The sequence below is a fragment of the Mirounga leonina genome, unplaced genomic scaffold, assembly GCF_011800145.1.
Source record: "Mirounga leonina isolate KUSES-001 unplaced genomic scaffold, KU_Mleo_1.0 Mir_201, whole genome shotgun sequence".
Lineage (NCBI taxonomy): Eukaryota > Metazoa > Chordata > Mammalia > Carnivora > Phocidae > Mirounga > Mirounga leonina.
Window position 1 is genome coordinate 4,434,855 of NW_023270504.1, and position 16,618 is coordinate 4,451,472.

General features: G+C 38.5%; 1 protein-coding gene across 11 annotated transcripts in view; it reads left to right on the top strand.

Moving 5' to 3' along the window:
* The window catches only part of CAPRIN2 (caprin family member 2), a 47,149-nt gene extending 39,622 nt beyond the window's left edge, over positions 1 to 7,527 (top strand). For 5 of the 11 annotated variants that reach the window (XM_035027973.1, XM_035027974.1, XM_035027971.1 and 2 more), the window contains 5 exons: positions 488 to 656; positions 1,959 to 2,141; positions 2,871 to 2,971; positions 5,174 to 5,237; positions 6,606 to 7,527. In XM_035027973.1, the coding sequence (XP_034883864.1) occupies positions 488 to 656; positions 1,959 to 2,141; positions 2,871 to 2,971; positions 5,174 to 5,237; positions 6,606 to 7,174 (1,086 nt within the window). In that variant the 3' untranslated portion in view covers positions 7,175 to 7,527. Of the gene's footprint in view, positions 1 to 487; positions 657 to 1,958; positions 2,142 to 2,870; positions 2,972 to 5,173; positions 5,238 to 6,561 lie in introns of all 11 variants that reach the window. The other 6 variants (XM_035027969.1, XM_035027972.1, XM_035027977.1 and 3 more) reach the window with 5 other exon arrangements.
* Positions 7,528 to 16,618: the final 9,091 nt, after the last annotated feature.

Genomic DNA, 16,618 nt, shown 5'->3' on the forward strand with positions numbered 1-16,618 from the left:
CTATATGGATTAGAACCAAGCTACAGCTGTTTTAATCTTAGCGTACAAAACTGGAGTCACTGCTTTCATTCTTTTGCATATATGTTAGAAGTGGAATTGCTGGATCACACAGTAATTCTGTGCTTAACTTTTTGAGGAACCACCATACTGTTTTCTACAGTGGGTTGCACCATTTTACATTTCCACCAGCAATGCACAAGGTTCCATTTACACCACTGCTTAGATTTTGTGGGTTTTTTTTTTTTTTTTTTGTAGCAGCCATTCTAGTGGGTATGACGTGGTATCATTGTGGTTTTGACTTGTATTTCCCTAATGATAAGCATCTTTCATGTACTTATTGACCATTTCTTTTCTTTGGAGAAATGTCTGTTCAAGTTCTTGCCCATCAAATAGAAGTTTTTGAAAGTTGCAGAGTTTTGTTAGATGTCACCCTTAATAATTTTCTATGAAACTTCACAAATGACTAGGTGTACCCTTGTCTTTTAAGGTATTCAATGTTAATGCCCCTCTGCCTCCACGGAAAGAACAAGAAATAAAAGAATCCCCTTACTCATCTAGCTACAATCAGAGTTTTACTACGGCAAGTACACAAACACCACCCCAGTGCCAACCGCCGGCTGTCCATGTGGAGCAGGCTGTCCTTTCTCAAGAGGCGGGTAAGGTCTCTGCATGTGACACTTGGAACACTTAGATGACAGCTAATTGAATGGAAAGCAGCTCAGTCGTGATAGTTGAGGGGTTTTTTCTTGACTAGTCAAGCATTATTTCTCCACATGTTCAAGTGTCGAGAAGCACTTATGTGCCTTTTCTTCTTAACTTTTGTAGAGGTAGCACTTAGGTGGTTGATTTAACCTAGAAGTAGTCGCATATTTTTAAACCTGATTGCTTTGATTACCATGGACAGTAATAGGGAGGTAGATAGGGCACTATAGAGCTGCTTTTAAAATCTTCTAGCACAGACAGACAGCTCTTTGGTCTTTTCTCTCTTCTTCCCTCTTAAAGCATTGATAAGGTGAAGATATAACTTAGTGTGCTTATTCCACTGTTTGCTTGGAGATGAACTGTTGTGCTTTTCATGCTATTCTAATACATGAAAGAATAGGCAACTTTGTAATTCTTTCCTAATTTAATAAACACCTGTAGATTTTTAGTGTTGGTATTTCAGACCCCTTTTGAGTTTTCTAAAACTTAAGCCTGAGCAAATGAATTCGGGCATTCTCGGTACTTGGTTAATCACAAGAGGTACTAAAAGTAAATCCTTGGACCTGTCACCCATGCCCCTATTCTGTTCGCATCTGTACTACGTGAAAACATAGGGCAGATGATTTACCTAGGGGATATTTGTCACACGCGTTCTCAAGTACAGTATTAACTAAAATTCATTGTCTTTTGCTCCTTGGTCTGGAATAGTTAGCTTTTTTCCCCTTTAATTGTGGTAGAATACACATAAAATAAATTTTACCATTTTCACCATTTTTAAGTGTACAGACAGATTGTTGTGCAGCTGTCACCAGCATTCATCTCCAGGACTTTCTCATCTTCCCCAGCTGAAGCTCTACCCACTTAACACGAACTCTCCATTCCCTCTCCCGACAGCCACCGGCACCTCCATTATAGTCTATGAATTTGACCTCTCTAGGTACTTAACCTAGAGTAAGTGCAGTCATTCAGTATTTTTCCTTTTGTGACTGGCCTGCTTCATTCATCATAGTGTCTTCAGGTTCATCCATGTAGCATGTGTCAGAATTTCCTTCCTTTTTAAGGCAGAATAATACTCTGTTACCTAAATATATATATGTATAGATACCAGGATCTCTATAAACATACATATATAGTACCTGTTTTTTTTAAAGGAGGAAATTGTATTAAAGGTTTTGATATACAATTACTTTTAAGTATAAAGCATATTAAATCTTTGTTACCATTTAACTCTTGGACTCTAAAACTGTTTCCTTAAGCAGCAAGTTATCCTGATGGAACTATTCAAGTAAGCAATGGTAGCCTTGCCTTTTACCCAGCACAGACGAATGTATTTCCCAGACCCTCTCAACCATTTGTCAATACCCGGGGATCTGTTAGAGGATGTACTCGTGGTGGGAGATTACTAACCAATTCGTATCGGTCCCCTGGTGGTTATAAAGGTATGCTCTGAACAAAATTCAATTATACTGAATTATTTTGTTTATATTTACTTAACTCAAACTATTTTTACTTTACCTTGTTCCTTTTTTAGTTGCCCTCCATATTGTGGTAGAGAATTCCCTATTTCTGCAAAATGCAGTATTTGTAATATGCCTGTTGTCTATATAACAGAGGAACTTTTTGTATGAAAAACAGATTGATCCTGTGACTTGCTGAAGGGAAATATTGAGCATCTTGTTTTTCCAGGGATGAATTTTGGTTTTCATATTTAAATACTTACTTTCCTTTGTTAATTGACTTGACTGTTCAAAATGTCATAATTAGGCAATGCCCACTTTCTAGTTGTCTAACAGAGGATACCGTAGATAAAAACATAAACTTTGAGACTATTGATAGTGATATTCTCTTAAGACTTAAGAGTTCCAAGTGTTCTGTCACTGCTTGGTTTTAGCAGAAGTGCTCTAGACAGGCCTTAGCTACTCCACTTTCTGAACCCCACCTGCATTCCAGCAATAGTAAATTTCTACAGTTGGCTTATTTGAAGTCAGTGATATTTTATAAGTATGTGGTGTATTGTGGAAGCAATGTCAGTAGTTTGCTTAAAGAAGAAATAAATCTAATGATGGTATTATAGGATCAGTTTAACTTTTAAAGTGGTACAGAATTAGACTATTTTAAAGTTTAGTATAATTTTGCCCATAATTTTATTTAAGTTGTTTATTTATTAGGTTTTGATACTTATAGAGGACCACCTTCAATTACCAATGGAAATTATAGCCAGCTACAGTTCCAAGCTAGAGAATATCCTGGAACACCTTATTCCCAAAGGGTAAGAATAGTTGTCGTAGTTGCATAGTAGTACAGTTGTTGATGTTAAGCCGGTGATTAAACTACAGCAGAGTCACAGTTGATTTCATGTAAGGCGCTCTTTGTTTGAGAACTACTTGTCAGGACTGTGGGGGAGGAGTTGAGTTGGAAGCCTTTTCAGTAACCCATAGAGGGGTTGCCTGTTACACAGAACTTGGAAGGTCTTAAGGACTTTATCATGTTGTTTGTATTAACTCATTTACTCCTCTACCTCATAAGAAAGACTGGGGTTCAGAAACCGGTTAAGTAACTTGTCTGAGGTCACTCAGCAAGCAGGTGGTAGAACGCAGATGAGCGTGCATGTTCCTAACTCCAGACCCTGTGAGCTTCACTTTATTGTGTTGCTTTCGATTTAACTTTTCTAGGTATCAGGTGTAGGAAAGGCCTTTTTTGGAAGTTTAAATTTTTTTTATTTGAATAACTCAGCAGATTTTCTTTGCAACTGTGATAAAAGACTGATAACAAAGGGAGATCTTGGGATCCCCCTGTCATTGGTCGTATGTGGCTATGACTGTATACATCAGAATTTTCAGTTTTGAAGTTTTACAAGCCTTTTAAGTATGTATTTGGTACCAAACTGAGTTCTCTTGTAATATATAAAGTACCTGTATTTGAAGAGCTTACAGTTACATGAAGTCAGGTAGATGTCTATACAGAGGCAGTATTGAAAAGGGGTTTAGAACACACTTCAGAGAACACACCAAATCACCTAAATGACTTGGGTTCGATCCCTGATTCCATTACTTCCTTTGTTGTGTGACCTTGGGTATGTTGCATAAACTTTCTGAACTCTGGTTCCTTATCTGTTAGATGATGACTCATCTGCGAGTTACTCATCTCACTCTGATGTGTTGTGAGGATTATTCTATGAGCTATCCTGAGGATTAAGTGAATTAATACATATAAATGCTTAGCACCACAATGCCAGATGTATATCAAGCATGCAAATATTAGCTCTTAATAACATGTATGTGAAGGGAATGAGTTGATTAACACAGACATCAGTAATGGAGCTGTTTTGTTTTTTTTTTTTTTAATTTCAAATGAGACTAAAGGATTGGTTCTTTATTTAAAGATTTTATTTATTTTTAGAGAGAGAGCACGCATGCACACAAGCAGGGAGAGCGGCAGGCAGAGGGAGAAGCAGGCTCCCCGCTGAGCAAGGAGCCCGATGAGGGACTCGATCCCAGGACCCTGGGATCATGACCTGAGCCAAAGGCAGACGCTTAACCGACTGAGCCGTTCAGGCGTCCACTGGAGCTGTTCTTAACACCAGTGTTAAAGAATTTCTTCCTGGGGCACCTGGCTGGCTCAGTCAGTAGAGCATGCATGACTTTTGATCTCAGAGTCATGAGTTCAAGGCCCATGTTAGGTGTAGAGCTTTACATTAAAAATAAATTCATAAATCTCTTCCTGAAGAAACATAAGATAGAAATAGTGGTTGCTACTGGGAAGAATATTAGGAGTTTGGGGTTGGAGAGTTAATTGTTGTGTACCTTGTCCTGTTTAAAATTTTTTTATTGCATATATTAATCTAATCACACCATTAAATATTCTTTTCATGAATTGTTTGGAGCGGACTTTCACCATATTCAGGAGTCTGTTTGAAATGTTGCCTCCTGAACATTTTTTCTTGAAGATACTAAGTTATGTTTTCAGGCAATAGTACATTCATGCAATATAATTCTTATCGACTCCTGTATCAAAACAGAAGAAAACCCTAATGTAGTTCATAATTGTCTTCACAGTTTGATTTATAAATAGGGCAAGATTGAAATAGTCTGTGTTCTTGCCTTACTTCCTTTTATCTTGATTTCTAAGGGGTAGAAGACCATGCCATATTTCTGAATTTCCCCTTATTACTTAGCATTGTATTGTATCTTTTACATAGTGTTTCCTAGACGCCTTATCATTTTTGCAAATATTAGCATACCTAGATGGTCAGGTTAATTAATAGATGAAACAAGTATTGCTATTGTGGCCCTTGCTTTTGTTTTTCTTGGTGTTTGGAAACATATGAGCCTCTGTGGTTGCTGGGGAAGGCCAGATAAAAGGCTATGAGGACTTGAATCTTACGGTTTTACCAGCCAGTAACACTGGGAAATAACTAGTTATCAATCTTGCAGTTTTGGTGCCAAGGTTAAATACTACGTGTTCGTTTCAGGATAATTTCCAGCAGTGTTACAAGCGAGGAGGGACATCTGGTGGACCTCGGACAAATTCAAGAGGTAAGGATTATTAACTGGGTCACCCAAAACATAAATCTCTAGATCTTTCTTTATCTTCTGTGAAGTTCTCCCCAGAGTGCATTGTTTTCACCGTTTATCTTTTAAAGTTTTCATTTTGTGTAAGTGTAGTACTGAAGACCCGAGGGAGATACTAGACTACTGGAACGGCTGTGGCAGTCAGTTGTCCGTTTAATTAAAAGTCTGTGTGTGCTTCTTTCAGTTTGCCTGACACTGCAGTACATTTCCACCTTTGATACATACTCACTATGCATGCTTCAGATAGTTTCATGTGATGATTCAGGATGATGGTTCTTGTAATAATGGGAACTTCTAGATACTCTAATGTCACTACATTGAAAGATAGGAATAAATAACAGTTTAAGACACCATGACTTGGGCACCTGAATGGCTCAGTCGGTTAAGCGTCTGCCTTCGGCTCAGGCCATGATCTCAGGATCCTGGGATCGAGCCCTGCATCGGGCTCCCTGCTCAGTGGGGAGCCTGCTTCTCCCTCTCCCTCTGCTGCTCCCCTGCAAATAAATAAAATTTATTTACAGAGGTTATAGAAGTACTCTCTCTGTCAAATAAATAAAATTGTAAAAGATACCATGACTTGAAATTTCCACAGCAGGGTATTATAATACTTTTTAAAAAAATGTGACGGTACTATTAAAAGATTCAGTGTAACTGAAAATTAAGAATTATTGAAGATTAACTAACTTTATCACAAGAAAACAATCTTTTCCTTTTAAGAAAACAGTTGCTATTCATGCTGTCTTGGCTTTATATCTGAGCTGTGTTTTGTACAGTACTTAATGCATTAAAATTTCACGTTCATTAACTTGGAAATGTAGAACCTTCATCGTGGGTCTTAGTGCCATTACAAAATATCTTTGACTGTCTAGCAGTTCTGAAAGTTCGTTCTTTTATTTAATCTCCGTTTTCTTGAGTCCTCATACATTAGATACTTGGAGTGGATTTGTCATTGAGGAATGAAGAACGGAGTGAGAATTATGGAAGAAAGATAAAGAAGTAGAAAGAATGTTCAAACCTGGGTTTTAGACTTGGCTACCTAGCCAGCATTTTCAGGAGCCTCATTTTCTTTAAAAAAAAAAAAAAAAAAAAAGACTTTAAAAAATGGGGCTAGTAGATAAGATCATCTTAGGTCCTTTCTGGCTTTAGAATAGTACACAAGCCTATTGCTAGAAAAATCTAGAAAAGTATACTGTAGCTATACTTTGTTGCTTTTGTTTTAGAATTTACTATAAAATGTATCTTTATCTGTGTTTCAGTAGCCGACTAATGTTAAATATTGTGTTCAAAGCTAACTGCTTCATTATGAGAAACTCACTGTTGCTAATAAAACAGCAGGGTGGAGTGATTCTTCTCAGGTGAGCAGCCCAGAAAGAGACAACGAAACCTTTAACAGTGGTGACTCTGGACAAGGAGACTCGCGTAGCATGACCCCAGTGGATGTGCCCGTGACCAGTCCAGCAGCCACCATACTGCCAGTACACGTCTACCCCCTGCCTCAGCAGATGCGAGTTGCCTTCTCAGCAGCCAGAACCTCTAATCTCGCCCCTGGAACTTTAGACCAACCCATTGTGTTTGATCTTCTTCTGAACAACCTGGGAGAAACCTTTGATCTTCAGCTTGGTAGATTTAATTGCCCGGTGAATGGCACTTACGTGTTCATTTTTCACATGCTAAAGCTGGCAGTGAATGTGCCACTGTATGTCAACCTCATGAAGAATGAAGAGGTCTTGGTATCTGCCTATGCCAATGACGGTGCTCCAGACCACGAAACTGCTAGCAATCATGCAATTCTTCAGCTCTTCCAGGGAGACCAGATCTGGTTACGTTTGCACAGGGGAGCGATTTATGGAAGTAGTTGGAAATACTCCACATTTTCAGGCTACCTTCTTTACCAAGATTGAAAGTCAGTGCAGAATTGATAGTAGAAGGATGGTGTTTTAATTAGTGCGGTTAAAGGAGACGTAGTCTTTGCCCTTGTGACTGACTGGTTTAGGAAAATGGTTTCATTCCTAGAGGAAGGAGGAGGTCCTTACTTTTTTGTTTTCCTCCCCAAGGTGAAAAATTCAAGCTGAATGACAATTAGCACTAATCTGGCACTTTATAAATTGTGATGTAGCCTCGCTAGTCAAGCTGTGAATGTATATTGTTTGCACTTAATCCTTAACTGTATTAACGTTCAGCTTACTAAACTGACTGCCTCAAGTTCAGGCAAGTTATAATGCCTTGTTGTGCCTCAATAAAAAAGTTACATGCACCTTCAGTGGTCTTACTTGATTAAACATTTAGTTGAGAGGTAAAATACTTCATATTCATCACTGATAAACTTGAATGAATATTTATTCATGGGTTCATGCTATTTTAAAATAAGACTGTAACAGATCTTTTTACTCTGATACTATACATGTCATTCATCAAAAGATTTCCTGTCTTCTGTTGGCTATTAAATACCATATTTCTCCTTGAAGCTGGACATGTTATCACCCGTTCACTATCTTTAAGTACCTACTACATGTATAATAATAACAAGATACAATAGGAGATATATGGGTAATAATACTGGTCCACCATCAGTTAAGACTTCACTTTCTAGTGGATTCTCAGTTTGAGGAGGTAGAATGTTTAGTCGTCAGAAAGTATAGATCTCCCGTCAGACAATGCTGTGTTTGAGTCCTGATTTCACTCCTTGGTTATTGATCTTGGGCAAGTTATTTTACCTTTAAGATCTCTATTTTTTCTTCTTCTTCTTTTTTTTTTTTTTGTAATACACCAGTTCTACAACCTCATAGGGGCAAACGTGAAGTTCAACTAAGAATATATCTAAAAGACTTAACACATGTCTGGCACACCTAAGCATTTAATAAATGTTAGGTGCTGTAATTTTTCATTCCAAAAACTACAGAACTGTGTGCATGTATATATACTGTCTTATGTAGTATTAGTGTAGCAAGCACTGCCAGGGTCTCGTATTCATTCTAGACACACATTGTTTCTTCACAATTCAAGCTTATGTATGTTTCTCATGAATAAGTACTTCTATAACCTAGTTAACTGGAATACTAATATCCCTAACCCAAAAAATACCCACCATGATTTGAAAAAATTCTGTTAATCACATTACATCCTCTATACTAACATTTAACACCATGGAGAATTAATGTGGCTTAAGAGTTTAACTGATGAGCCCATGCCCAGCTCAAAAAAATATTAATTATAATTTAATGCTCTTATACCAACTCCCTGAAATTATTTAACACTTCAGGAGAAGAGGTGTTAATAACTTTCAAAACAAGATCAAAACAAGAACTTTCTGCCTTAGCAAGTTGGTTACAGGGTTAATAATGCCCTTCTCTAACCCTTCCTTATATTCCAGGATACTGCAATCAAAATGCTTCCTTTTAAAAACTATTCTTGGGGCGCCTGGGTGGCTTAGTCATTAAGCGTCTGCCCCCTTTGGCTCAGGTCATGCTCTCAGGGTCCTGGGATCGAGCCCCGCATCGGGCTCCCTGCTCAATGGGAAGCCTGCTTCTCCCTCTCCCACTCCCCCTGCTTGTGTTCCCTCTCTCACTGTGTCTCTCTGTCAAATAAATTTTTTTTTTTAAAAAAAAACTTAATTAATAAAACACTTTATACTAAATTCCCCCTGAAGTTTTCTTTCACTTTAAAGTTTTTAGTCTCTCCCCCAACAATGTGAGCTTGTGTTATTGCCTCTATAATTGAGTAAATAAATGCAGATATTTAAAGCAGGACATGGTTTTTTTTTTTTTGAGATTTGCCCACTCCTCCTGTACCAATGATTTGTCAACCACCTCATTGTTTTAACTTTCTCAACTCCATAATACCTATATTTTCACGCTGCTTTGACATCACATGCTATGTTTTTATATTATGATCTTTCCTGTTTGCAAATTTTTAATTCTTTAGCTTTAATGGCTGATGCTTTATTGTGATTCTCGTGATAACTAGGATGATAGTTTATGTATTTTATAAGGTGGAATAATTGTTGGCATATAGACAGTTTTTCCATATGAATTTCATTCTGCTTACCTGCCACACACTTTATTTTGATGAAAAATTTAGATTTGTCTCACTAGGTCCTCTACTTGCTAATTTATCTGAGGGGTATTCTTAATCACCCCTTCAGTTAAAGACTTCAGCTTTTGGGCAACTGTTGACAATTGATAGATACAGTGCGCTTTTTATCAGTGCAAGACGTTGAATGCCAGAGTATAAAAATACAGTTATCCATTAAAAATACCAGGAGGCTGTAGGCTCACTAATCCTAAATTTTCCAAGCATCATTTATTCATTTTATTTCAAGGGCTTCATTCCTTGAAATAAATGATTGACTTAGTCTTGAAAATATGTGGGTTATCTAATTTGTACCTGGCTCTGGGGCTACAAAGATAAATGATGTTCAGATGTTCAGACACATAGGTATATCAATTTCATCCGTTTCATTTGCTGAGAGCAAATCACTCACATTTTGCTGTGCTCACCACAAGTGTAGCTGCTATCTGTCACCATACGGTGCTGTTATTAACCATTGATTATATTCCCTATGCTGGACTTCCATTCTCACGACTTACTCCACAACTGGAAGCCTGTACCTTCCACTCTCATTTCTTTCATCCTAGCACCCCTTGCCCTCAGGCCACCACCAGTTCTCTGTATAGATGGGTATATTTCTGTTTTTTGTTCCACGTGTAAGTGCAATCATATGACATTTGTCTTTCTCTGATGTATTCCACTTAGCATAATGCCACCTGGGTTCATCCATGCTGTTGCAAATTGCAAGATCGAATTCCTTTTTTATGGCTGAATAATAGTCCTGTGTATATATACACACCACATCTTTGTCCACTCCTCTATCAGTGGGTCCTTGGGTTTCTTCCGTATCTTGGCTATTTTAAATAATGCTGAAGGACAATCTCTTGAATTATTTGACTCTATCACACTTTGTTTCCCCTCTGTTCTGTATCTGGAGCTCTTACTATTCAGAAGCTAGACCTCCTTGGACCAGTTCTTTAATCTTTTGTCTCAAAGTTTCACTTTCTGGGAGATTTCCTTCATTTTATCTTTCTACCTTTTGACAGAGTTTTAAATTTCTCCTACATTTAAAATTTATAAGGACACTGGTGTCATCTGAATGCTGTTTACGTGTGTGTGTTCTCGTTTTGAGATTGCATTATTTTCTAAGGCTAAAGTTTAAGTTTTCTTCCATCTGCAGTCTATTCCCCACACTTTTTCTGTTTGTTCTAATTTCTTATCTGTATTGTTATATTTGCTCAGAATCTTGTGATAATTGGTTGATTGTTCATATTTAAGAATGGGGCACCAAAAATACAATTGGAAACTTTGAATGCAGAGGTGGGACTAGTTGACTTTGGGGTTTATGGTAGTGTGATTTGGAGGGGAGGGTGGGGACATCAGTGTGGGAGTTTCTAAGTGGGACACAAAACCCAGAAGCCATAAAGGATGGACAAATTTTACACATAGAATTTATTCCCCTAAAACTTCTGTTTGGTGGAAATGATGTCAAAAGACAAATGACCCTCTGCAATGGGAGGAAATCGAGAAAAAGATGGCCAAAAGGCAACATGTATGAAGGGGCAGTTAATAAAAACATAAAAAATGATCAATAAGCATATATAAAGTTTTTAGGTGCATATTTTGGCAAGCGTGGGGAAATGAGCACTCATACTGTAGATGGGAATAAAATTGGTATATTTTTGGAGAGTAAATATCAAAATAAGAAAGCATATGTTTTTTGACCCAGAAATTCCACTGCTGGAATATACAAATAGTTGCAGAATTATGCCATGATACATGCATATAGATACTCTGTATAGTATTAATTATAATAGGAAAATCTGGAGAAACAACCTAGATGCCTACCAGTAGGGAACTGGTTAAGTCAGAATGGAAGATAACAGAGCAGAGTGTGCAACAATGTTTAAACATTTCCAAACCTATGTGTGTATGATTACTTGGATCATTTTTTTATGGTAGTTTGTACAAGAAATTTGATAATGTTGGCTCTAAGGAAAGAGGGTTGTAGGTTGAGGGAGGAAGACTTTTACTTTTTATTCTGAATCTTACTGTAGAACTTGAAACGTACATACCACTTTTTTTTTTTTTTGAAAAATTTTAAAGTAAAAGATAAAATGGTAGGTTTTATGGTTCTTTATACCACCTTGTCTGGTTGGAGCTTGAGGATTTGTTTTCATTATCATTAAGCCTGGGATAACACACGGAAGGGTTTTACCATAAAAACCTAACTGCCAGGGCACCTGGGTGGCTCAGTTGGTTAAGTGTCTGCTTCCAGCTCGGGTCATGATCCCCAGGGTCCTGGGATCGAGTCCCGCGTCAGGCTCCCTGCTCAGCAGGGAGTCTGTAACTCCCTCTCTCTCTGCCGCTCCTCCTGCCTGTGCTCTCTCTCTTGCTCTCTGTCAAATAAATAAAATCTTAAAAAAAAAAACCCTTAAAAACAAACAAACAAACCTAACTGCCTTCCACCTTTCACTAATATTTGCATTTTACCTCATTATTTACAGAGTACCCTTATCTATGTGATCTTACTGGATCCTCAGATCCGAGATACTGTTTAAGGACATAAGAAGATGGAGACTTTTGGAGATTGACTTTCTCAGGCCACTAGCAGAAATGCCTGCGCCAACCTAACTCCCTCAAGTCCAAATACAGCCTGTCATTTTCTACAGTAGTTTTTTCCTCTTCTTTAGTTCTCAGGTGCTGTTGCTTTTACCATATTCCCCATTGTTTTGCACACACAGGTGTTTTTGGTTCACTACTCAGTTTTGCTGTGATTAACTAAACACTTTGTGAACCGGACCAACTGGACTCTGTTGAGCTGTTGTCACAGGTGTAGTTCCAATAGATCCTGAAGTTGAGATGGATGACTCCTTTTCCAGTGTGAAATGTGGAAAGCCTGAGGAAATAAACATTTTGAGGAAAAAAACCCTGATTTGAAACGAAGTATTTCTTTAGTCCTAGTTAATATTACTATCTTTAGGTTCTAACCCTTCCCACCACCACTACCATTTTAGTCCCTTGGAGGAGAGACTGACTTCTGGTCAGAAACTTCCTAATCCCCTATTACTTTAGCTTACTGATCACTGATTTTTAATTTTTAAAACTGAGAGGTCTGTCACATTCTTTTAGAAAAGTGCACTCAGGGCTTCTGGTTACATGGTTACATTTTAAAGGAGACTATCATTAACTTCTAAAGATCTTAAATTTACAAGATGTGTGTATATACTCTTGCATATATTTCAGATGCTATGTTGTAGAGCCCTGGCAATATAGACACTTTCGGGGTAGAAGTATTCCCTTGCAGATTATTTATCATGGTTTAAAAAAAAATGTATTAAACTTAAAAATAGGATTTTTTGTGCATTGGGCTTTAACTCCCATTATCTCGTTACCGTGTGCACTAGATTCAAGCCTAGTAACACAGACCAGCAGATGAGCTGCCACCAACAGATGGGGAGGACAGCTGTGTGATACTCCATTTAGAGGACTAAAATGTTAAATCTCAAAGGCCACAGTGACAATGCTTGGAGTGAAAACTACTTCCTGTAATTGGAGTTGTAATCATGCCAGTTATTCTCACTCTATGCTTTATTTCTTGAGTGATGTCCATGTCTGTGTGCCAGCTAACCTATATACACAGATGACTCATACTTCTCTAACAGCATCCCTGTGTTCCTTCCTCTAACCCCTGCCATAGCTCTTCTGGGAGTGCCAGATGGGAATTTCCAATTGTCACTGGAAACCTCTAGATGTCTAACCCTTAAGCACTTTTTTTTTTAAAAGATTTTATTTATTTATTTGACAGAGAGCGAGAGATGGAGCACAAGCAGGGGGAGTGGAAGAGGGAGAAGCAGGCTCCCCGCTGAGCAGGGAGCCCCATGTGGGACTTGATCCCAGGACCCCAGGATCATGACCTGAGCCGAAGGCAGTAGCTTAACCAACTGAGCCACCCAGGCGCCCCCCTTAAGCACTTCTAGCTCAACATGTTGAAAAGCAAACTGATCTTCTCTCCAAACTTTAATATTCCTTCGGGTTGCCCCAGTTAATGAGTTCCATACATCAGCAAAACTTGAAACTTCAGAATCATTCTTGACTTCCCTTTGTTACTTTATGTATTGTATAAGTCACAAATTCCTGTTGATTCAACCTGTGAAATGTCTCATATCTGTCTTACCTTCTTTTTTTTTTTTAAAGATTTTATTTATTCATTTGAGAAAGAGAGAGAGAGAGCACAAGAAGGGGGAGAGGCAGGGAGAGAGGAAGAAGCAGGCAGAGGGGAGCCCGATGTGGGACTAGATCCCAGGACCTTGGGATCACGACCTGAGCTGAAGGCAGATGCCTAACCATCTGAGCCACCCAGGCGCCCCTCTGTCTTACCTTCTTAATTGCTGTTGTGGATGTCCTGTTTCAGACCCCTTATCTCTCTCACATGCATTCATTTATTCATTCAACCAGTATTTCTTGATTGCTTTTTATGTACCAGGCATAGTATGAGACTAGGTCTCACTATGTCTCATTCAGTAAAGGTTGGACAAGGTCTGTCCTCTCTTTTAAATAGAATACAAAGATAGTTAATACTGAGCATGTACCCTGGGCAATGTACTTATCTTATTTAGTCCTTACAACAGCTCTTGGAAGCAGATGAGGAGACAGAGGTATAAAGAGGTGAGGCATATGCAAATCATGATAGTACAAGAAGACAATATAGCTGGCTCACATTCTACTGTAAATAATGTTAGTGTATCAAGAAATAGACATCCTCTCATGTAATTAAAAAAGGGGACTCAAAAACAATGAACTATATATAAGTTAAACCTAAGTTAGAGTTTAGGGAAAGCTATTTTAAAATACTTGGAAAGAAATCTGAGAGCAGAATCATAGATGCTTATGGTTTTTTTTTTTTCCTGTTGCCTTAGACACTGCTAACTTGACAGCATTGTTTTTTTTAGTAATTTATCTTCACTGAGTCTTTCCAAAGCCCACAAAGTTTTAATGGGAACATCAGCTCTCTTTAATTAGGCATTTTGTTAAAATATTTATGCTAGATAATTGTAGATTCTCATGTAGTTAGAAGAAATAATACACATGGATCCTGTGTACCCTTTAATTTCCTTAGAAATTAAGTGGCAACATTTTGTAAAACAAGATACAATATTACAACCAGGATGTTTGAGGTTGGTACAGTCAAGATAGAGAACATATCCATCACCGGAAGGATCCCTCATGTTGCCCTTTTATAGTAATGCCCCTTTCCTTCTTGTCCCCATCCCCATTTAAGCCCTCACAGCCACTGATCTGTTCTTTCTGTGATTTGTTATTTTAAGAATGTTATTTATTTTTTTAAAGTAGGCTCCATGCCCAGCATATGAGCCCAAATCGGGCTCCAACTCACAACTCTGAGATCAAGACCTGAGCTGGAATCAAGATTCGGGCACTTAATTGACAGAGCCACCCAGGCACACCATTTAAGAATGTTATATTAGTAAAAGTTATATAAATGGAATCAGATAGAATGTGAGCTTTTGGGATCGGCTTTTTTCACTTAGCTTAATTCTCTGAAGATTCATCCTGGTTGTTGAATGTATCATTCCTTTTTATTGCTCAGTAGTATGTATAGATGTACCAGTTTGCTTAACCACTGTTTTCCAGAGAGGTGGTATCATTTTAAACCCCTACCCATAATATATGAGTGATCCAGTTTCTCTGGTGTCACTATTTTTTTTTTGTCTTTTCTCTCTTTTTATGTTATTAAAATAACTGCATCAAGTCTCTCCCCACTCCAAACCATCTTCAGTGCTATCACAGTTCAGTTTTAGACATGTGCCTTAAAGGATTTGGGTACAGCCAGGTAGAAACACGGAAGGCATTTGGATGCATCTAGTTTAAGAAAGGAGATCTTGGTTAGAAGCAGTTTTCTATGTTGTCCCTGTTGAGTTGATGGTTAAAGTTATATAAGTGGACGAAATGACCAAAGCAGAACGGGTTTAAGAGAAAAAAAAGAGGGCAAAAGAGTCCTGAGAAGCACCAGTGTTTAAGACTTGGGTGATCAAGTGAGCAATCAAAATATTACAGATATAGGGCACCTGGGTGGCTCAGTCAGTTAAGCGTCTGCCTTTGGCTCAGGTCATGATCCCAGGGTCCTTAGATGAGCCCTGCATCAGGCTCCCTGCTCAGCAGGGAGTCTGCTTCTCCCTCTCCCTCTGTGTGTGCACGCTCTCGCTCTCAAATAAATAAATCTTTAAGAAATATTACAAGTATATTCTTTAAAACAAGAAAACATATTTTTAAAAAAGAAGAGCATATAATACAGTGTCAGATACCAGAGAGAGACATTTTCAGATGAGAACTGAAAATGTCTCTTGCATTTGGTATCTAAAGGATCTAAAGGATTTTTGCTCAGCAGCTTCAGTGGGGGAAATGAGGGCAGAACCCTGGGGATAGCTGATTGAAGCATGAGTAGGAAGTAAAGAAGTAGAGACAAGGAATGAAGACCATTCTTTGGAATGAAAAGTGAAAGAGAACAATAATTAGCATTATTGGAGAAAGATTGTTTTTTAACTGGGGGAAATGTTTTTAGGCTGAGGTTGAATCAGTGGAGAGAAAGGGGTTGAAAATATAAGAAAAAGTTTTACAAAATTGTCAACTGTGAGCATGTAATTACTCAAGATTTATTTTACTTTTTTAAAAGATTTATTTGAGAGAGAGAGAGAACATGAACAGGGGGAGTGGAAGAGGGAGAAGCAGACTCCCTACTGAGCAGGGAGCTTGGAGGGGGTCAATCCCAGGACCCTGGGATAATGACCTGAGCCGAAGGCAGACGCTTAAGTGACTGAGCCACCCAGGCGTCCCCTCAAAATTTATTTTAATGAAAAATATATAGAAAAGGGAGATTTATTGAGCTAGGTCCCAGAAGAGATGGGAGAGAATTGGGTTCAGATTGGAGGTAAGGAGGTGAATAGGGGTAAGCAGAGATTAATTTCTGTTTGAGTGAGTTGAGCCTGATGGCTTTGCTCATCTTTGCAGGGCTCTATGAAACAGGGAGTTTGAGAAGAGTCTTGAGGGTTGGAACAGTTGCTGGGAAAATGGAAGATTGTTCTGATCAAAGAAGGAATAGGATTGTTGAGCCTAAGAAAAGAACACACATGGGGGCACCTGGGTGGCTCAGTCTGTTGGGCGTCTGCCTTCAGCTTGGGTTGTGATCCCAGGTTCCTGGGATGGAGTCCCACATCAGGCTCCTTGCAAACCAGGGAGCCTGCTTCTCCCTCTGCCTGCCGCTCCCCCTGCTGTGCTCTCTC